General features: G+C 39.0%; 1 protein-coding gene across 4 annotated transcripts; it reads left to right on the top strand.

Moving 5' to 3' along the window:
* Window positions 1–240: 240 nt before the first annotated feature.
* LOC122402510 (voltage-dependent calcium channel subunit alpha-2/delta-3) lies at window positions 241–23,725 on the top strand. 4 transcript variants are annotated; one of them, XM_043405357.1, is made up of 25 exons: window positions 241–1,297; window positions 1,363–1,522; window positions 3,471–3,552; window positions 5,599–5,709; window positions 5,818–6,037; window positions 7,893–8,024; window positions 8,996–9,598; window positions 9,707–9,843; window positions 10,047–10,127; window positions 10,255–10,335; window positions 10,471–10,545; window positions 10,656–10,670; window positions 10,890–10,997; window positions 11,079–11,150; window positions 11,367–11,508; window positions 11,601–11,822; window positions 13,983–14,076; window positions 14,823–14,855; window positions 15,797–15,898; window positions 16,120–16,232; window positions 17,084–17,220; window positions 18,205–18,374; window positions 18,540–18,736; window positions 18,809–19,118; window positions 19,350–23,725. In XM_043405357.1, exons 2-25 carry the CDS (start codon window positions 1,425–1,427, stop codon window positions 19,642–19,644), a joined length of 3,630 nt encoding a protein of 1,209 aa, XP_043261292.1. In that variant the 5' UTR covers window positions 241–1,297; window positions 1,363–1,424; the 3' UTR covers window positions 19,645–23,725. The 4 variants fall into 4 exon arrangements, with proteins under 4 accessions (XP_043261292.1, XP_043261290.1, XP_043261293.1 ...); XM_043405355.1 differs by having other exon boundaries at window positions 16,057–16,232; XM_043405358.1 differs by lacking the exon at window positions 14,823–14,855.

Here is a 23,725-nt window from a genome sequence, read left to right as displayed (position 1 = left end):
CCCGAATCCCAACCGACGTAGACGTAGTAAGAGTAATGCGCGCGCGCCGACCGACCAACCGGCCGCCTTCGGCTCGCACGTAAAGCGGCTCCGTGCACCATCTTGGCCCGATTTTCATGAGAAAGTACAGTCGAAACGGCACCGTGTGTACTTTCATTATCTCCCGGAAAAGAACAGAATGCGTCAGGCCGCAGTATCGTTCCGCGTTTAATCGGCGCATCGAGTCACGCGTGTTCCACTCTACCAAAATACTTAATTTTTCCGTCGCTTATTTCCTTCCTTTTCGCCTAACGCCGCTGCCGTACCCCTTCTTTGCTGCCTCCCCACCACTCCTTCGGGCTCTTTCTCTTTCTCCTTTCCTCTTGGGCATCTCCCTTATTCCACCCTCGTCCTTCATTCTTTCGGGTTCTCTGCGCGTTACGGTGTGAACATACTTGAGAGATCGCGCGACAAGGCGGTAAACGGTGGTGCAATAGTGGCTCGAACAAGCGAATCGTGCGCGATACTCGACGAACAATGTTCCGTTTCTGCGAAAAACTGAAGTTAATACACGTCCGGTACGAGAAAACACGATAATCGAAGGACGCCGTTCTATCCGGCGAGGGTCGGTGGTGTAACACTGAATAGTTTTTTTTTTGTTCCCCGTTTGTCTGTCGGTCGGTTAATCGTTCGGTCCTTTGGGGTGAATCGGTCGATCGTGGTTGTATATTCGCATACGTGTACCACGCGTACAAACCAAAGATCCTGGTCCTCTGAGATGATCGAATCGTTGGACGTGTTCGTGTCGTATACTGAAAAACGTCCACGGAAAAAGACCGCGCGTTGGAGGTGAATTTATTGCGTGGTTCTGAGCTCGCACCGACCGTCTGTCTCTCTCGGATTTCTCCGTGCGCGTCGTAACCGTCGTCGTCGCCGTCGTAGACCAGTTGCAATCCCGTCCACGGGCACGTTCAAACAACGGCTCGAGTCCCGAAGACGGCAGACCGCAATCGCGAAAAAATGGGTGTCCGTTAACGCTCGAAATGGAAGATTTTCATTCGATTGACCGAGCTCAGTTATTCGGCGTGTCGCGAGAGTGACTTTTTGAACTCCTTGTGGGACAGAACGAAAAGGATAAAGGAAGACGGAGAATGATACGCGACAGCTTCCACGTTCCAGCGTATGCGAGTGCTAAAACAAAGTTGTGCTCTCTGTCGAATATTCGCGGATAAACAAAGGTTCCATCGGAACGGTAAATTCACGCACATAAACGCTGATTCGCGTGTCCGACCGATCGATCGCTGGCTACGAGGGAGCGGTAAGACTAATACTTTTCGAGAAGAGTCGCCTCGTGCTAACGAACGTGTACGTTTCCCCTGAAAGATTGGTTCGTACGTTTCATCGCTCGCTAACACTTCGCCAGCCCGATCGATAGCGCCGAAATAATGTTTCTGTCCGTCGGGAAACTATTGCGCTACGGAGTGTTAATGCTGTTATGGACCAGATTGAGTTACCAGCAAGAAGAAGACATTCCTCATAACGAGTGAGTATTTGCCGTTTCATCATGTCGTCCTTCCCTGTTTTTATTCCATTTTTGCGTTCGGTCGGTGACTTATTGTTCGACGTACGTTCGCAAGATCGTGCCACACTTAAGAAAAACAAAGAGGGTTTCACGCCGTTGGTCCGTACGTCCGTGGGGCGTGGATGGGACTGTGAAACGAATTCTACGGAAATTCGTACGCGCCGAATTTCGTTGATTCGCGAAACAAACGATCGTGCCTGCTTTTTTGCTGCGAGTTTATTAGATGCTCGTCGTTTACGATGGTGGGAAGAAAAAGTTGGATAATTCTTCGCGAAAGCAAATTTACAAAGTTAGTCGACGTTCGAAGCGGTGTAAGGGCAACGTGTGCAACCTTGTTGGCTACTACTATAGAAGCCGAGAACGAATTGTAATTTTTTTACCTATAGCGCGATACGCGAGTGGGAGGGGCATAAAAGGATCGAAGCGTACTACGTGCAAGTACCTGCGTGCGTACAACCCGGCATGTCGGAATGCTTGGATATTTCGTTACTGGGCATCGTTTCTTTCCGAATATTGTCGAATGTAAAATTGAAAAAATAATACAAACGAACGAAATATTAGTTTCAACGTATTCGAATGGAAGCAAAACGAGGATAGTGGAAAAGAACGCAGGCGCGTGTCAGGGAGTTACGCGTACGTACACAGTCGATTAACGAGGATCAGAATCGGCGTGTGTGCGTACGTAGTTGCGTGCGTGCGCACGTGAGCATGCATGTGTGCATGTACATGCATGCGAATGCATCAATGGTGCTCATTTACATGTATACGATACCACCTATAGATGCAGCTGACAGAAACAATCGTTGACGTCGGTTTGAGCGACGTTAAGCAGCGTCGGTCTTGTTTGTCGCGTTAGACCAGATTTGGACGAATTAGAACGCGCTCGACGTTTGACGAGGACGACATTGAAAAAGTTGTCGGAACATCCTACGTTACGATTTCGATTTTTCTCGATTCGTCGACATTTCTACGTTTTCATTGACGAATCCATTTACGGATTTAAGGGGGGCATTGTAATCCTACGCTTTGGAAAAATTGATATTTTTCCTCTTTCATTTTCTTGCAGGTTGGAATTTTAAAAATATGCTGTTAAAATTTTTTTATTAAAATTCGTAAAAGTAGTACATCTATGAACATTTTACGAAAGAACAATGTAGAGAGAGCACCGAGAGAATAAATTAAGAAAAGTCACGATATCGTAGAAATTCTGTTACGTCTATTCGACACCTCAAAACGCGTTTTTCACTAAACTATATTCGCACGTATAACTTAATAGCACGTAAAATGTTGTTAATTTTACTTCCAGACCCTACGGTTACTTAAGCTTGGTATGTGACCCAAAATCGCATTCTGGTAAGATTAGGGTTAATGGGTTTGTCTACTTTGAAGTAGGACTGAAATTAATTAGGACTGAATTTTTCTGTATTCGAATACTCAAGCGTTTCAATAATTCAAATAGAGTAATGTGGTCTATAAATCAAACTCTTTAATTTCATTGTTTCTCGTAACTTCGTTTTCATTTATAACATTTTGTGTGTTTAAATATTTTTAAACAGACTAGGCGTGGACCTTACTGACAAAATAGATGTTACATGACACATATTGCATAATATATTGTGTAATCGTAGCGATAATAACGTAGAGCTGTCGAATCACCTTTAGGTTAGGTGCACATTGAACGTAGAGCAGAGTTGGGTGTTATTCGAATAAACTTTCCCAGCTATCGAATAAAATGTCATTTTATACAAAAGAAAGTATAGAATACAATTTTTTTTTGTATGACGCTTTATTTTTATGTAAATTGATTTTGAAAATTTATGGAATACTGTTGGTAACGTGTTTGACCAATATTTGTTATTTCTACTTATATCGGTGTTCTTAACACATTGACTGCTACTGTGATTTGTAGAGTGAAGAACTGGGCTTTGAAATTTGGCGTGGACCTATGGGAGTTTGGCAAACAAGTGACGAAAATGGGCGAAATACAGCGGGTAAGATGATCAAACATTCGTAAATAACTAGTATAAAGGTAACCCTCCTATAACACGGTAGATAGGTTCCTAGAAAATGCTGTGTTGTGTGAAACCATGTTATATGAGACCCAGAACCAATATAAAAAGGGTAGTTACGTTCCGAAAACTTATTAAAAACAAATATTTTTTTTTAATTTTACATAAGCATATTATTTTAATTTAACGCAACCTTAATTTAATAAATTATAATTTGTTTATACAGGGTGTTCGGCCACACCTGGGAAAAATTTTAATGGGACATTCTAAAGGCCAAAATAAAATGAAAATCAAGAATGCCAATTTCTTGACTGAGGCTTCGTTAAAAAATTATTAAAAAATTAAATTAAAAAAGTTCAAATCGTTCTAAAAAAATTATTTTTGGTTGCGGGGGTCGACTACAATCTTTTTTGGTCATTACACATACCCCCGAAATCCTTCGCACTTTCGAGAAAAAAATTTCTGATCGAAAATCTAATGTGAGGCCAAGAAATGCACCTCCGAAATTTCATGTAAATCTTTAAAATGTCATAACTTCTGAACGGATTGGGGAATTTTAATATTTCAAAGAGCAAACAACGCGAATTTTGGCGAAGAATATGTAGAAATTCTAGAAATATTCGAAAAGTTGTTCCCTGACCCCGCAAAATGAAAAAAACCCCATAATAATGGTCCAATTTTCAAATGACCATAAGTCCTACAATAGTGAACGTATCTCATTGACAGTTTTTTCTAGAGTAGAGCTCATGGGTATCTACAAAAAAAAGTATTAGACAACTTCTCTATAGGTCGTCAAATAAAATTACTAAAAATGAAAAACGAATTTTTATGAAAAATCGACAAAGTGCCTAAAGTCAGCTAAATTGAAAAGATTCAAATCGTTCTGAAAAAATTATTGTCGGTTGCAGGGGTCAATTACAATCATTTTTGGTCAATAGACATACCCCCGAAATCATACGTACTTTCGAGAAAAAAAATTCGAGGTGTGAAATTTTTCAACAAAATTAAAAAATTTCTAGTCGTTCTAAATATATTATTTTTGGTTGCGATGGTCATTTATAATCATTTTTAGTGAATAGACATACCCCCGAAATCCTGCGCATTTTCGAGAAAAAAATTCAGTACGGGCGGAATTTTAAACGTTATTAACTAATTAACAAAGCCTCCATCAACAAATTGGTATTCTTGACTTTCGTTCTATTTTGGCCTCTAGAATCGCCCATTAAAATTTTTCCCAGGAGTGGCCGAACACCCTGTATATTTTCATGTAAAGCCACTATAGTTCATTATTCCTTCGCGTCATTATTTTAAGATAATATAGTTTTTAAATATGTTAAGCAAAAATCATGTTGTCCAGTGCTGTAGAAGTACAGTGTTGTACAAAGGTTTTGGCAATTTTCTTATCGTGTTAAAGCGAAACCGTGTTATAAGATGCCGTGTTGTAGGAGGGTTTTCGCCATTTATGAATCGTGTTATAGCGAAACCGTGTTATAGGATGCCGCGTTGTTGGAGGGCTACCTGTACTTCATATGCATTGTATTTTTCACCCGTATTGTTCGAACAATCATTCCTGGACCGATCATGCGATTAAGCATGAATTTCGGTATTCATCGATTTTCTACAAACGGATGTTGCATGCAGCACGCGCGATTTAACGTAAATTCGAAATTAATAACACGAGTCTCCATTGATTATTCAAGTCGCGAATTTTAATATCGTCTTTACACGCAAAGCGTTCAACCGTTGACCTGTCCCATTCTATTCAAATGTTGTGCGAACGTACACACGTGTGTAATATAGCGATGTTATTTTTCCTGGCCGCTAAAGTGAAAAAAAAATTAACAAAAATGATAACGATCATAAAAATGTGTTTAAACAAATCTACGTCCGCTGTTGTCGATTTGGACTTCCGCCATGTTGTCATTGAAGTTCAAGACGAAGCTAGTAAAACCATTGTCAGTTTTTAATGTCGAATCAATTTAATCGACAGTCGGTTTTTTCATCTTGTTCTTTTTATTTTGAATTCAGAAATACCACGATATGGAGGCCGAAGTCGTCAGGAAGGATGGTCTTGTTCTAGTGCGAGAAATGGCTGCCGAAGTGAAGAATATGCTGGACTTCAAGATGAACGCTGTCATGGTAAGAAACGAATGTATCAACGATACAGACATGGACCAAAAATGTTGAATTAATATTTATATTTACCATATTAATCATATTATTATAACAATCGATGTATTATTGCAGAGATTAGTGGAAAGTGCCGAGCAGGCGGCCGTGTCCGCGCCAAGAGACGGAAATATGTCGCCAAAATATTATGCCTCGCAACGTTTGGAGTCCTTTTCCGGGAATGGAAAAACAGGAAACGGCCAAGACGCTTTTCTCGCCTCCAGTCGCCATTTCGACCACCTGGCCGTGAACCTAACATTGTCGACAGTTTTGCTGCCTGCAGGAGTTAAAGACGCCTGTTAGTATCGTAGTATTAGGTCGTTTCCTAAACTCTGTCTGTTAAGGAGGAAGTCTCATGTGAGACCTCAAGAACATTAATTTTTTTTTTTATTTCATTTTTTAAAAGTACACATATTTAAGAATGTACTGTTTTTTCAGGGTAATTATTTACTTTAGCGATTCTTCACCAATTTCGATGACCTTGAAATATGTTGCGAAGGTCACTGTTGTGAAGATTTTTTCTCTATACATATAACCGCTGCTCGGCCTTAGTTACCAAGATTTTTCTTAAAAAAGATTGCTGCTACTACAATGCATTTTATCTATACGTACGTAACTGTGGCATCGTGTGTGTAAGCGTTGAATCGCCGATTGTTTATTGTTTCTATAGATACATCGAGGCGACCGGCAATGGATGCGTATAACGGATACGCTTAAACACTCGATTTGAGTAGATAAAAAAATTTGACCCAGACCTAACCCAGACCCAACTATTCTACCTAGTAATTAATATAATGGATTAGGTTCAGGTTAGATTTTCTTATAACTGCCGTCGCAAGGCGGCCGGCCACACATTCATCTTCTATTTAAATTTTCTTTATTAATATTATCCGATATTAGCTTGACACAGTATACGTTATTTGTCGTTGGTCGTCATGATTGGAATACAAGAATACTTGCATTTTTTGATACTATGACAGACATTTTTACCATTTCTGTTAATAATAATAATAATAATAATAATAATAATAATAATAATAATAATAATACTTAGAATAAAGTTTAATATTTTATCTCCAACTCAACCCGAGGCTAATTCAGACATAAAATTATTTTTGTGAATATCTAAAAAACAAAGGGCGAGCGGCGGTAACATGTAGAGAGAAAAAATCTTCATAATAGTGACTTTTACAATATATTTCAAGGTCATCGAAATTTGTGAGGAATCGCTAAAGTAAATAATTACAATTTTCAGACATAAATGTCAAGTATTGTGAATTGTAGAACATTTTTTGTGTAGCCCTCGTGGTAATTACCGGAGTTATTGCTTCGGATGATTATCTTGTACAGCCTAGGCATCACTGTTTCGAAATGTTTACGACAGTGTCAAAAGACATCTACTGTTTTTAAAAGTTGAAATTCAAAGTTTGTGCCATCTGGGTGCCAACATTGTGAAAGGTAGTCTATATGAAGCTGGGATTGATTAGTATGATCTTGCAGACTCTAAATTCGTTTCTCTCGAAACGTTACTTTCTTAACTGGCGTAGATAAAATCTCAAAAACTACACGTTCGATTGCTTTGAAATTTTTACACGTTGTTCCACATACTAGTAGTTCTCGCCCGTATCAAAATCAAATTGTCATATTCTTTTTATTAAAAAGTTGCGAAAGGAACGACGAAATTTTGCAATTTTTACTTTAAGCTTTGATCAGTTTGTCAATTTGCAACGTAAATTAATTATTTTGGTACGGGCGATAACTGTAAACCTACCGAATAAAAATCTTTTTGATTTTTTTGATTTAGTCAACCTTGAGAGCTGCAATCCCCTGCGCCAGTGTATGAACACATGTTTACTGTGGACGCAATAACAACATTAAAAGTTAATAAAAATTAATAAAAAAATTATTTTGTATTCCCAAAGGATAGCTAAGTAAACTGTAAAAATGAACCATAACGTCAGATGTAACATTTCCAAAAACAAAATTAAGAAAATAGATCAATTTTCTATCATTCACATGAGACTCCCCCCTTAAAGTAAGGTAAAAGAAATTCGCAAGTTCAAACAGTTAAACTATTAACAAAATACGATTATTAGAAACGAATCATTTTTGTGATCAATCCGATATCCTATAATATTTAATTTTCTTTTCAGATCGCGAGGTAGCCGCCGGTATCCAGTGGAGCGAATATTTGGATTTACTGTTTGTTAATAATTACGAAAGCGACCCTTCGCTTTCTTGGCAGTACTATGGAGCAACTTCAGGATTTCTACGACGTTTTCCCGGTACATACTACAAAATATTTCTCGATCCTTAAATGGATTAAATTGCTGGTTCTTAGCCTGGGTTAAGGAGGTATTGCTGCCTGGACTGTCAATTTTTCAGCCCTTTTTGTGATTTTTTTTTAATAATAGGTAGGCTGTTTTGTACTGAGACTTTGCAGATATATTTATTCATTTTATAAGCATGTACAATATTTTTTTCATGGAAAATATTAAAAATCGTGGGAATTATAACTTCTTGTTTAATGGTCCTTCTGGTGAAGGTGCTTCAATAGCTTCCAGGATTCCAGCCGATCCGCTAATCTGAAACAGAGGGGGCTAAAGTGTCTTCATTAGGAAGGTTGTAGTTTTAACAGAAACTAGGGAGAAGTCAAAATCCTGATAAATAAAGAAACGGCGACACTTCAAGTTTCGAATTTCTATTTTTTAACCTTTCTTTTGTCTAGCGTATTAAAAAAAATAGTAAAACTCAACATTTTTTAAAATTTCTAGTTCCAGCAATACAGAGGTGTCTGCTGAATATTCTCTCCAAATTTGAAGTAAATCGGTCTGCTAGATCTTGAAATATCATGTAAGCCTGTTTAAATGCGATGTTATAAACAAGGAGCTATACTCTCGCAATTTTTAATATCTTTTGATGAAAAAAATACTGCACATACCTATAAGATGAATAAATATATCTGCAAAATGTCAGTACAAAACAACCTACCTATCGCTAAAAAAAAAATCATAAATAAAGGCCGAAGAAATGACAGCCTAGACAGCAATACTCCCTTAAGGTCGCGATAATTCGCTTCGCGAATCCCCGAAAGGGACACAGATAGTGGTCAGATCAATACTGATACCATTGATCATATGCAATTAATTTGATGCCTAAATACTCGTTAGAAAGTATCGATACTTTAACTCCAAAACTTATTGAATCCCGAATTAAATAAAGCGTTATTTGTTATACGTTCAACTCTGATTCGCAGCAATTTCTTGGCCACCAATCGAGGAACGAGCATCGGGCACGAGCAGGAGCGCCAACCGAGTGGTCCGAGACGTGTACGATTTTCGAATTTCAAACTGGTTCGTTGGAGCTGCGAATAGTCCGAAAGATTTGGCCATATTGATAGACATTGAGTGCTACGCAACCGAGAGGAACAAACGTTTAGCGATAGCTACTGCCAAAACCATACTTGATATCTTGGGTCCAGACGATTACGTGAACGTTTATCGTTACGGCGACACCGCGGAAGAAATCGTTCAATGTTTCAAGGACAATTTGGTTCAAGCATCGCCAGAGAACATTCGGGAGCTAAAGATTGCGACGAGCATGATGAAACACGAAGAAATGCCAACGAACATATCGGCCGCGCTCGGGACTGCCTTCGAAATTCTTCATAGATACAATAGAACCGGCCAAGGGAGCCAGTGTAACCAAGCGATTATGTTGATCACCGTTGACAATGCTGGTCTACCCACGGAGGTGATAAAACGATACAACTGGCCTCACATGCCTGTTCGTATCTTCACGTATCTCATAGGAGGCGACAAGAGTCCGGAATTGCGCAGCGCAGCTTGTGCAAACAAAGGTGTTTCATCTTTCTTCGCTTTCCTCTTTAATCGCTTTCAAAGTATCTCTAGAAAATTTAAATAATCGAAATTAAAAAATAAAATTTAAGGTTATACCCGTTTTACAGGATTTTATGCAAGGATCACCGATATGGAGGAGATCAAAAGTAAGGTTTTCGAATATGTAACGGTGCTTGCTCGACCTATGGTGCTGTATCAACACGATCATCCTATTCATTGGAGTCCAGTTTATGTTGGTGGCAAGGTACGCGAATCGAGTGTACAATTGCAATATAATAGAACTGATTGGTTCATGAATTATTAAGTAACGTGTGTTTAATTGAAAGTCTGAATCCGGCACTAATTTTTTCCCCCCACAATACCAAAGTTCTTTGAGATCATTATTTCACATTTGTGTAATTGTCACGACATAATATCTGGTAATGGATATTTTCTTTTTCTTTTCAGAGTGGTAGATACGGCAAAGAAAACACCGGGCAGCTAATGACATCGGTTACAGCGCCGATTTTAGATCGTCGAAATTATACGGTATTTATTGAAATACACAATCGCCGGTATACAAAGAAAATTAACAGAGATGAATATGCTACGATACTTCCCTTCATATTACTAGATTTAATCACATATCTTACTAGAATCGGATTCTTTCTTACAGGAGAAAACGGCCAATTTGTTGGGTATCGTTGGTACTGATGTACCCGTAGAAGAAATCCAGAAACTTGTTCCCCCTTACAAGGTACATTCAGTCGTAATAGTTTATTTGTTTGCATCTGCTAGTACAGATACTCCTCGACAACCTAAAAAAGATCTTAGGAGCATGAACAGCACCGTTTACACGTAGGTCGTCAGTTTCGGTTTCGTTGATTTGCAGGTAGGTGTCAATGGATATTCCTTTATCGTCGACAACAATGGTCGTGTTCTGTATCATCCGGATTTGCGACCACTGGTGAGTAACTCTCGAGAAATGCTACCAACAGAAAATTAACTACGAAACGACTTCAATTAACCCGTCGTCTGAATGTTCATTGACATCGTTGTTTACTTTTATTGACGCAGCCAGGAAATGCAGACGTAAGTAGATGAAAAATACAAATTGTAGCAAGGACTATTTTCTTTTTGTTTAACCCTGCAATACTCCATCATGAAAATAAGTAGAGTTTAATAAATGGTTGAAAGTCGGTGATACAAATTAGTGAGAAACGCAGTGTTTCGCTATAGTATTCCAGGGTTAAAATACCGACAGAAAGCTTTTGTCGATTATAATAAATGTTTCTTGTCAATTTTTCGCAGTATGAAGAAACGTTAAAACCTACGTATATCAGCGTAGATTTATCGGAAGTCGAACTCGCGGAATACGATGGTCCGTTGCATCCGTGGAACAATTCCCTACTACTAGACGTAAGTCCCTTACGTTCGATGTACACGATAATTCGCGACGACGCGTGCTTTTCTGTATCTTTTTTCCTTTTCTTCTTTCAGCTGAGGCACGATATGATCGATCAGAAAGAGGGGGAGACCAATTTTGCGATAAAAATTCATTACGACGATATGGTGAATACAGTAAACTTTAGATACTCTTTAAACTGGTTCAGATACAAATCGAATGAAAATATTTTTCTTCGAGTAAACGAGGAATATTTATTATGTGGTATAAATAACGTTACACAAAAATCTTCCTACAGTTTCTATTAGTTCTTATCTAGCAACGTAAATGTTATTTAATATAAAAACATTTCTTTTTGTCGGTATGCGTGGATGCTGTCACAGAGGAGAGTTACCATTAGACGGCACAATTATTTTTATAAGCCGATCGAAGGAACGCCTTTTTCGTTGGGATTAGCGTTGCCCGAAGGTTATGGCATGTTCGACCTGTTGGCCGAACAAGAAATCAAACACGCCATAATACACGGTAAGTTGCATTCAAGATCACGCGTAATTAAAACTCGTTTCGTGACAGTCTTTGTTTTTACGATAAAACATACGTTTTCTGTTTCCATCTAGTGACCGAGTACTTTAAAGGAACTAATTGGAAGGTGCATCCAGATTGGGTGTACTGCGAATATAATTCGCCTTCCGAAAAATGGTTCGTCACCCCGGAAGAACGCGTTCTGCATTTTTTGGCACGAACGCGAAGACCGGGGTGGAAATGGATGTCTTTGAGACCAAAGAGTCCGAGCTCGCATCACAAACAAGCGAGCAAGCCCGATAAAGATTCTTATTTCTGTAAGTATACGCCATTTTGTAACGTTACGATCAAGAATGACAAAAGATCCGGTAATTATTTAGAAGTTTGCCCTCCTCGGCGATTTTCGTGTCCTTGAAATATGTTGTCAAGGTCATCATTCTGAACAACTTTCCTCCATATATGTTACCGCCGCTCGGCCTTAGTTTCCGAGATATTTGCAATAATCTTTAGTTAAACTTAGATTAACCCCTTGCACTATTTTCATGAGTCTGACTCGCGATGAAAATTTTAGGCTAAACTTAAATATCACGAGTCAGAGGTTCGTTGTTCAATTTTACGTCAAACGTGAATATCACGAGTCTGACTTGTAATCGACGTTTTGTCAAAACATGAATATCACGAGTCGAAATATCGATATTCCGTCGATCTACATATCGTGTTTCAAGTTCTGGTATTAGGGCTCATTCCGATCATTCGGGCATATGGGTTAGGCACGGCTTCTTCCGAATTTCAGTGTAGTGCAAGGGGTTAAGAGTACACTTCATTTCGGCATAGGCTATCGCTTAACGGCGTTTGTAACGTATTCTTCTTGTTACAACAGTTATGTTTTTGCGTTTATTTGGGTTAGGTCTGAGTGAGGTCTGGGTTAGTACATAGCGTGATACCCATTTGGTTGTCCACGCGGCAGGGGAGGTGAACCCCTACGTGGTGAGTCCCCAGGTGGCGGATAGGGGCAACCGCAGGGGTGGAATGCGGGGATGAGTTTATCAACCTGAGAAGGCTGGTGGCAGCATCCCGGAGGTAGGAGTGAAAGCTCCCGCGGACCTAACATCGATATGAATGTATTGTGTGTGTGAGTGGACTGGGGTATGGGATATTTGCTGCGGGTTTTACCTAAGGCCGCAGATTGGCCAGTTGACTACGACCAACGTGGCCACGCGACCGGCGGCTTAGTCCCATGTTACGGAACCGCGGACGCTGGTGACCAGGCGCCTGCAGTTGAGTGAGAATTCGGTGGGAGGAGTACCTCCCTAACGTGATACAAGAGCGAGTTTTCCTCGTTATGGAACTCGTACGTCTCATTACGTGGGATATACAGGGTGTTCGGCCACTTCAGGGAAAAATTTTAATGGGAGATTCTAGAGGCCAAAATAAGACGAAATTTAAGAATACCAATTTGTTGATGGAGGCTTTATTAAAAAGTTATTAACGTTTAAAGTTCCGCCCGTACTGAATTTTTTTCTCGAAAATGCGAAGGATTTCGTGGGTATGTCTATTCACCAAAAATGATTGTAATTGACCCCCGCAACCGAAAGTAATTTTTCCAGAACGATTTGAAATTTTTTTTTTGTCAAAAAATTTAGGCACCTAATTAGATTTTCGATAAGGAATTTTTTTCTCGAAAGTGCGTACGATTTTGGGGGTATGTGTAATGACCAAAAATGATTGTAATTGACCCCCGTAACTGAAAATAATTTTTCCAGAACAATATGAAATTTTTGAATTTAATTGTTAATAACTTTTTAACGAAGCCTCCATCAACAAATTGGTATTCTTGATTTTCGTCTTATTTTGGCCTCTAGAACCCCCCATTAAAATTTTTTCCAGGTGTGGCCGAACACCCTGTATAGCTGAGTTTTTATTCCTACGTCAACATGATGTTAATGAGCGTATAATGGTATTTTTCGACACGATGGCCAAAATGTTTTCGATTTCTGACGAAACACAAAATGAATAACAGGTATACAATATATAAAAGGTGAAAGAAAAAGTAATTGGAGTGAGTTATGGTTTGGTATAATAGATGAGATTCTACTTGAGATGCTGTAAGATGGTGATGTGAAACCATCTCTAGTAGAATTTCGTATATTATATTTGGGAAGGGCCATTCCCTAAACCCCCTCGCCGCCAGAAAATATAACCTCAAACCACTTCAATCACTCTTTCAATTACCATTCAGCCTCCATTTTTCCCGGAATACAGTGTACTGGTGACATGAGTATAACTACAGTTTTTTACGAATATCTCGGAAACTAAGGCTGAGCGGCAGTAACATGTATAAAATGATGACCTTGACGACATATTTCAAGGTCACGAAAATCGTCGAGAAATGCAAACTTCTAAATAATTACCAAAGATCCTTTTTTCATATCGAAACGAACAATCGTTGAAACGGAGCCTTCTCTTTCACTTTCCAGGCGATAAAAAATTAGTGCAATCTCTCGTGTTGGATGCTTTGGTCACCGACGGTTTCGACAAAAGAGGTGCGGTGCACAAAGAGGAAAATCAAAGGTAAGCGACACGTAAAAGAAGCTCGCGGATGCATGTCCTTCACGCGTGGATACTTATAGTGGAGATATCGACAACGCACTGCAACGCACAAGCACGCGGTTTTTTCACGCACCGATTATCGAATTTAACGTATCTCTTATCAGATATCGTAAAACCGTTGCCTCTACTTTTCCCTTGCCGTTGTCTCGCATAGTCGTGTCGCGAACGAAATCGATCGCCGGGAATCAACAGGCTGAATACCGATGGACGAAGGAAACAGGACGATGCAGGGTGAGGCGAAACGAAGACACGGCAACGTTCACGGGAATCGAAGGGAGAAACCAGGAATGAAAAAAAAAAGAAAACTGTACGATAATAAGGCATCGACGAATCGCAAGTTTTCAACGGTCCTGGCAAATTCTTAACGTTACCGATTTGTTTTCTCAATAAAAATATCGCTGTACGACTTCTTGTTTTCAGTATTAAATTTGACGACTGATAATTAATTTTAAACTTTTTATCGGGAAGACAAATATCAATGGCGAATAAAATTTTTAACGTGTCGTCGAGGCAAGTCGAAAGCTCTCCCAGGCAGAAGAAGCGCAATACTTTGGTGGTGCAATAGTAACGATATAATGTGCAAATATTGCACCGTTCTCGTTTAAACGCGACACGTACTATGCACAACGGCCAATCTCTTCCATTTACAATGTTACCTTTTATTGCATATTTTTATTACATTTTATATTGTGTGTCTCCACCGCTAGCCCTATTGCCATACTGATGGCTCTACTGCACAGGTAATCCATTATGCACAATTATTTGTATAAGCGCACTCGTCGATATTTTGCACGGTGATTCTTTTTAAAATTATCGCTTTCGCTGTACATTTCACGTAACCCGAAGGCGTTGCCAATCCCCCGACAAGCCCTTTCGCCTCTTAGCCCAGACAACGAACTCTGAATAAAAATGAATAAATAGGAATGTTTTAATATTTGGTAAAGTACAAACTTTTTATGCGTCATATAGTTTGCCTCGATAAATGTTTCTGTCAAATTTTAAAACTTGCCCATTTATTCGTTTTATTTGTTGAAATTGGGCCCTCGTTGACTAGACTATTCATGTTTCTGCTTCTCTTGATACGATCGTAAAATGCTCTTTATCGGTAAAAAAAAAAAAAAAAAAAGAAAAAAAAACAACAGCATCGATCCAACTTTTTACGAACACAAAATGTCGCGTCGAATATCGTACGTTCGTTTGTCAAGAGACAATAGCAGAAATTAGGAAAGCAGTTCGAATTACGCGTTGTTTAATCGTATGCAGGACCGTGACATGGCGGGGGCAGAAGGGGTACGTGTTCTAGGGCGCCACATTATGAGGACAGGTGCCCTTAATCTTAAAAGAAATTGAATTAACTATTTTAATATGTTATCGTCCGAATAATTCACGTTAAAAACACCGCATACATTAGCGAGAATGGTATTCATCGCTACAATTCCCCGAAAAATTTAGAATCAAAATTTTCTTACAACTATACAAAATATTCCTATACACTACCGTTCAAATGTATTTGATTATGCGTAAAAATGTATATCTATATCGATGTACGGGACTGATTATATGTATATATTCTTCATAAAACAAGTAAATGATCTCTTACGTTTTTTCGTAACCGTATCGCCTCGTTTCTCGTTACGTCGACAGTAATTACGGTCCATATAATTGATTTTATAATTTGCAGCCAAGGAAAAAGCAGATTCGGTCTCACGCGGACATTCATCGCAACGAGAAGCGGTCTTTTCCGTTGGCACGAGCATCAACAAAACGAAAGCAACGACGAACCGTAAATGTTAAACACTTATCATTCAATCCGTATATTAAGAATCTAATCGCTCGTCACAGAAGCATAGTTTGGTACTTTTCACGATAAAACGAGCGAATATTTATTCGATTCGATCAAAACAGTGTTAACGTTTCAACGCCTAAACGAGTAAACTTTAGTGTTGGTTCGACGACGACGACGGCGATACACCGCTGCAAAGGAAAATCGTATTGTTTGCGCAGACCCTTTGCCCAGAAGTATGCAAGAGCTATGGATTCGTCTTGGTACAAACGCGCAGTGGATCAGCATTCGATAGAACCGGATAGTTTTGTTTTCAGCGTGCCATTCGATGTGGGTACGTACGTACCGATATTCCTAAATATGAATCGAAGAATAGTTATATGCCTATTAATAGTCGACAACTAGTGTTTGACACATCGCCAGGGTTGTCAGGTGAACAGAAAGTTAGACGAAATGTAGAGAGAAGAAAAAAGAAATTCCTTTAACACGTCACTGTTAATATAGTTCTGCTTGCCTGACAAACTTAGTCCGTTGTACAAACTGGAGCTTGAAAAGTCTGTCCTAATCGCAACAATATTTGACGTCGCTTTATAATATTGTTGAATTATTTTCTAATATCGCTTAGGTAGTCTTAGGATTCATCCCTTGTTATGTGTAACATGTTATACAGGGTGCTCGGCCACCTCTGGGAAAAATTTTAATGGGAGATTCTAGAGGCCAAAATAAGACGAAAATCAAGAATACCAATTTGTTGATGGAGGCTTCGTTAAAAAGTTATTAACGTTTAAAGTTGCATCTGTAGGACGGCAACCTGCGAACAGCTACGTGCGCGTGATAATGGTTCTCACTCAGCATGAGAAACTCTAATCACTGATGCATCGACAGCCTTACATTTTTCTGAGTGAGAGCCACTATCGCGTGTACGTAGCTGTTCTCAAGTTGCCGTTCTACAAGCGGAACTTTAAACATTAATAACTTTTTATCGAAGCCTCAATCAACAAATTGGTATTCTTGATTTTCGACTTTTTTTGGCCTCTAGAATGTCCCATTAAAATTTTTCCCAGGGGTGGCCGAACACCCTGTATAACATACTTCAGTTTAACGTACATATTGCATTAGTTGAATGTTATAAATGTAAGCGTTTAAACACTTCCACGCGTATAATAATTTCTGTATTACCAACAGCCGACAACCCCAACCCTTTAGTTACCGCCACGCACGCTGTATTCATTGGAAAAGGACACAAAGCACCAGCCGCGGTCGTTGGTCTTCAATTTGAACACTCTTCGTTGGCTTCCCACTTTGTCAACATCACTTCTACGGTAGTATATGTCGTTTTGTCGACCGTTTATTTTTCATTTTCTAAACTTTTCTAAACTTTTCTAAAGTCCGTTCACCGAGTAGAGAATCATTAAATACACGAGATGTGTAAATTAAGCAATGAGACTGATGTTTTAAAATTTTTTTATTCGAATAGAATTACAATTCAATATTGTGTCCCTCAAAATAACTTCCTTGGGAAAGCCACACAGCGCTGGAATTGATTCTTCCAATCCTCATAGGAGTGCTGGAATTCAGATACTGGTATAGCCTTCAGCTAGCCGGTTACAGCTGCTTCAATGTTTTCGAGTGTCCCAAAATGACATCCCTTGAGGTAATATTTCAATCTCGGGAAGAGGAAAAAATCACAAGGACTCAAGTCAGGCGAATAAGGAGGCTGAGAAGCTACAGGAATGTTTTTACTTGCCAAATATTCATTTACTGAAATTGCTGTGTGACAAGGCGCATTGTCGTGATGCAACACCCAGTTGTTCTTGATGTTTGGCCTCATACGCATTACCCTTTTTCGAAGTTTTTCTAGAACCTCTCGGTAAAAGTGTTGATTGAGCGTTTGGCCTTGAGGCACAAACTGTTTGTGGACGATTCCCTAGCTATCGAAAAAGCAAATCAGCATGACTTTTGACTAATTTTTAGAACGCACTAGAAAAAACTGTTTTACGAAAACAATTGCTACGGACAATTAAATGACTCTAGTGGATACAAACTTGTATCGAAGGTGTATCACACGTTCACTTATCGTCTTTCCAAGTCTCGCGTCCCAAATGTTGACAGATCGAACGCTACGTTGCCAGTCTCATTACTTAATTTACACACCTCGTAGGTATCAATGTCTCCGTTCTAACCCGTTTTGTATTCGAACATTTAATTATTTGAATAGTTTTGACCCTATTCTTTCATTGTTTTGTTCTACCGCGCAACTGTTGCAAGTTATAGCTTCTTTTATTTACATTTTTTCATTTTTTTAGTGCAGTGGCATGAGCTGTAAGAAGAACTGTGCTTCCGAAGAACTAGACTGTTATATCTTGGACAATAATGGATTTATCATAATCAGTGAGCGTCACGAGCATACTGGAAAGTTTTTTGGTGAAATTGATGGCACCATAATGGATTCTTTGGTTCAAGACAGGATTTACAGGTACGAATAACAAACATATTCGGACAGTGTGGCACATTTTACTGTACATTTTAATCAGTTATGGAGTAATTGAACATTTTCTATTGCAATGCGCTATTTATTGCCGTTTATAAATATGTACAAAAATTATTATTTGAGCGGAAGTATTGGTTACTTTTGTTTCAGAAAAATAACCGTTACCGACTACCAGGGCATTTGTAGCCCGCAGGAGTCTCATCAATCGGCAGCGTCAAGAATAGTTCCCCAGACTCTAGCTACGACCATCGCAATACTCGGAAATTTCCTTTGGAACATTGCATTCGGTTTTAATTTGCGGCAAGTTGCTTTCGCGCTCGCCGGCGAACCTGTACAAACTGCGGATGGTCAGAATACTTTTTAGCTTTTCTGTTATAACTGTTGAATTAGCATTCGAATAAATCGTGACGTACTTTCAGACGATTTGACTTTCACCGACACGGACGAAGAAACACACGAGTTCGAACCAATTGGGAGCGCAGATGCGACCGACGAACCGTCCCTGGACGAAAATGAAGCGTTTCCCAGGATTCCAGCGGTCGCTGCTACCTCTCCTGCCTCTCCGGGAACAACACGAGCCACGTCTGCTTATTATCCACAGAGAAAGCTGAGAACTTGCGAGAAGAAAACGGACCTTTATATTCTACAACCGGAGAGGCTCAACACCAGTGGACAGAGTAATCCCTTAAAAGGAAAATTAACCAACTGTCATGTGACCGGGTGCGAAAGGTACGTACATGCATATATAATTAGACGACGTATTTTTTTATCAAACGCCATTATGGACTCTGTTCTTTCCTCGGTTCCTTGACTGTTGCATTTTCGTGCCATCCTAGTTTTAAAGCCACAATGTCAACCGTACAGTCTCTTCTGTACGGGCTGCTATACTTTCAAACAAAATGATATCGCGAAACAAACGATTGACGAAAGGATCAAATTTTATGTTCGTTCTGTTCGCAGACCGTTTAGCGTGCAAAAGATACGGCATACGAATTTAATCCTATTAGTGGTGGACACGTTGTGCCCGTGCGGAAGCAAACAACTTAGCATCGAGCCAATAGAGGCTCTGACCGAGCCAGGGGCCTGTACCGCGAGAAGAGAACGCCTGTACCGTCGAAGACCCCCTAAATGCATAAACTATCATCCGGAGGAAATGGAGATCAAGCTTTGCGGCGGCGCAAGTCGCCCTTGGAATTTCTCTTTCTCGTTGTTCATCGCGATTATTTCCAGCGTTCTTACGACGCGACTCGCGTGACTTCGCTCGGATTAATTGTACACACATTCGCAAATTATCTTTTTGAAATGAATTTAGCGTTGTCGTTTCTATGAAACAGTTATAAAAGAAATGGTATACTAGTTGATCGGTTTAATATACCTGTATTTGACGAATACAAGCATACGAGCGAATGGGGAGCCGCGAGTGAATGAGTATGCGTGCGCGTGCACGTATGCGCGACTAGAAAAAGGGAGAGAAAGACAAAAAAAGTCACGCGCGTAAAATGTGTGTGCGCGGAACATTCATTAACCCACGCGTACATATACACATGGCATTGCTCACTCTATGTGTACGCAGATATTCACACACATGCACACACTCACGTCTACGCGGGCACGCGTGCGCATGCACGAAGACGTGTACATATACAAATACATATAATATTAATGTTGATCTATGATTACTACATATCTCATTATAAATTCTGTTGCGAGAAAACTTGTGAATATTTCCTAATCGTATTACGTCGAATCTGATTCCTAACGACTAACAGAGAGCAACGACGAGACCGTGCGTACTCGCGATACGTTCGAAAAGTGGGAACGATGTACATAAATGTATATCGAAACCTGATTGTCTTGGCCGAACCGAGATGTTTGGTTATCCTTTTCGTCCAGATGTTGCGTCGAATTAAAGCAACCATCGTATTCGTTTCCAAGATGATCGATATCGGTTAACTATTTCGTTGTTTCTATAGCCATTTTTTGTCCATTGGATCGGACGAAGAGTCTTCTCATTTTGTTTTATCCAAGTTTAAGCATACGCCAACCGACAATACGAATAATCAACAATCATACTTTTTATTTGAAGAACGTCTCAAACATTGAGTATAAGGTTTTATGTCCATGCATGAAAGGACAATGGAAGAAAATTGGCCAATTCTGGAATTAACTGGCAATGAAAGTTTTGATAATTATTTAGAAGCTTGGCCTACCCATCGATTTCGATAATTTTAAGCGTTGTCTTATACATGCAACTGTTGCTAGGCCTTAATTTCCGAAGTATTACCAAAATACTTTTACTAATAACACAGTAATGCATAGCTACCTTTTCACGATTCATTTCCCCTCCGCTAATCTCTTCTACTCAGCGTCTCCAGCTCAACGAAACCTGACCCAATGTAAAACAAATCCAAGCACCACATAAATCACGAATATTTTTAACTAACTTAACATATATAATGTTAATATACATAACGGATTTGTAGTTTTCGATGCAAGATGGCCAATTTCTACTATTGTCCTTTAAGCAGAATATAATCACGTTATGATTAATAAACATCGTCTACCGATAAAAAGACAAGACTTTTTGTCCAACCCAATTTCAATATTGTTCAACGACGAATAGTTTACAAATTGTACGTTGCATACGTACGGTGGACAGCGACTTGGATCGAGTATGTCTGTGTCCTTCCGTCGATAGTCCACATGCTATTATGCATACATCAAGGACGATTAGTTAAAATTGTAGCAACGATGCTACTTAATAAATACGAAACTTTATGTGACGTTAAAATGGCCTGATTCCAAGGGTGGTAAGCTTACGAAGTGATGCACAACAAGTTTACAACACTTTTGCTCTTCGAAGAGTTTACGCTTTAATGTAATTAACGACATATGGCGAGCCTCGCCGACGTATAGCGCCGTTAAAATTGTGAAAAATATCTTTCTTCGTTGTTCCAAATTTCAGATCGTTATTTTATCGTACACTGGCTTCGAAAAATGCTTGTCTATACAACAGTACGAACCGAGTCTGTCCACTTCCAAGCACTCGATGCGCAAACTAATGTGATAATAAAGGAGGATGTTAAAAAAGTGCCAAATTTGTACGCCGCCAGGCACCTAAATTAACTATAAGGCAACATTCTACAGATTCTGCACTTCGAATTATGCACAATTGTTTATAGCAAATATTTTGAAGAATATTTGCATCCAAATACATTATCTTAATCTGTTGCGTTTTATTGTTACTAACCAACAATCTGAGCAACATTTCTTTGCATAGTATATAAATATTGACTTTTCTTTACAAAATAGCGTCGGAATTGTTGCGTTCTATGCATTCACTTCGAAGTTATAGTCCTTTGAAATCAGAAAGTTATGATTCGTCTTTCGTAGCATCGTCAACTTCAACTACATTTTTCATGACTTCCCCATTACATTTGCTATAAACAATTGTGCATAATTCGAAGTGCAGAATCTGTAGAATGTTGACTTATAGTTAATTTAGGTGCCTGGCGGCGTACAAATTTGGCACTTTTTTAACATCCTCCTTTATATTATCAGTTATCACTGATCTTAAAACAACTAAACTTTAACTATAAATGAAAATTGAAATATACGCCGTATAGACAAGAAACGAGCGTACATTCGTAAGATGAACATAAAAATAAATTAATTTCAGTCCTTTAACATTGTGAGCTGTAATTCGGACAACTGTAATTCAAGTATGCTGTGTTTCAATTATAGTAATCATTAGTATAGTCAGTAATTGAATAAACTGAAAAGGTTGAATTATGTAATTCAATTCTAATTAAACCATGTAATTGAAATACAATATAGCTGAGTTATCGCAGCTCTATTACACTGTCAATGACACCCATTTTGCGCATAATCTGTTTGGGAAGGTATATGTATACTACTTCTCTCGTAGTATCGTACAGCTGCAGTATAATGGACAAATTATTTTGAAGCCAGTATTCTTCAGATAGGATGTAAGAAAACTTAAACAATTACGAGGAAGGTTCGTTCGAAGCGGGTCTAGTTCATCGTACAGATTAAAGTTTGTCTTTGATAGGAAATTATAGTACGAGCCTGAAGAATTTTCAATTTTACGTCGGTCAGGCTGCACAATTACGATGATCGTGCAGTAAAATAATCAAGCGGTATCGCGCATCACATCGAGTTGGACATTCAATTTTTGCTTCCAAGTATTAGGCCAAGCCTATACATATATGTAAAATGCATTAATTGTATTTATTTTGTTTGTACTTTACATATCAAAACGCGCCGTCGAAACGACATCATACAACGTTCCGCGGTTCGAATTCTAAATTGTTGCTTACAGCTCTATGAAAACATATCTTTATCTCACAATGTGGAAAAAAAAAATGTCGGAGAACAATAAACAGAGAATCGATGTGGAATATTGCGCGAAGCTTGGAGCAACGAAATACCGAATAGGAAGCAAAGTGTAACGTAATAACGATTTCTTTTTATTAAAAATAAGAGAACGTATAACGTAATACCTTTACTAAAGAAATCAATTATAGTTCACAAAGATATTATGCGATACCACGCGTGGTCAGTGACGAACGACGATGTACGTGTATTTAGTACTGACATAGTAAACGTATATTCGAAGCGTATTGCATTCGGTACGATTATCGAGAAACGTGCAATAAAAATAGGAAGTTGGTTCGAGTGAATCGAAGGTATTAGGAAATGAAATGTACGTATATCTATACGTTATATATATTACTACGTCATGTCGGTCGTCTCTACTGTACGTGTACGTATCGCAAAACGTCGCAGGCGTCGTAAAATTTAAGATGCTGCGTAGCCTAAGCAGACGCTAACGTGGAATATAAGAAACGAATCAAATTAAACTAAAGGTTATAATATTCTATTACTATGCATCTCGACGTTTGTTTACCTAATTCAATAATTAGTACATTCGTTTACGAATTTGCGATTTAAAAGCTGCAACGCTTCGTGTCGCCGCGGCACCGCGGCGAGTTACGCAACGAGGCTATCGAAATAAATTGACTCGACGAAATCTAAGATTTACGAACGTTTTAGGTAAGAGAACGTCTTTTCGAAGAAGAGCACTTCTAGGTGCTGCAATGTCTTCCATTATTTGTATATCGATAATAATGTCGATTGTAAACATAAAACACGCACCAGTATGCGCACACGTGTATGCATACGCATACGCGTATAGGTGTACACGTACCAAGCATGTTCCTTAGGTACGTGTACGCGTATATGACCGTTAGGTTATTAAACACTTAAAATTATGTAACTGAAATACGGCATAATATTATATAATAAAATCTAAA

The sequence above is a fragment of the Colletes gigas genome, unplaced genomic scaffold (assembly GCF_013123115.1).
Source record: "Colletes gigas isolate AHSC1104 unplaced genomic scaffold, ASM1312311v1 Colletes_gigas_Sc00037, whole genome shotgun sequence".
In the NCBI taxonomy this organism is placed as follows: Eukaryota; Metazoa; Arthropoda; class Insecta; order Hymenoptera; family Colletidae; genus Colletes; species Colletes gigas.
This window is presented reverse-complemented; position numbering and strand designations above follow the sequence as displayed.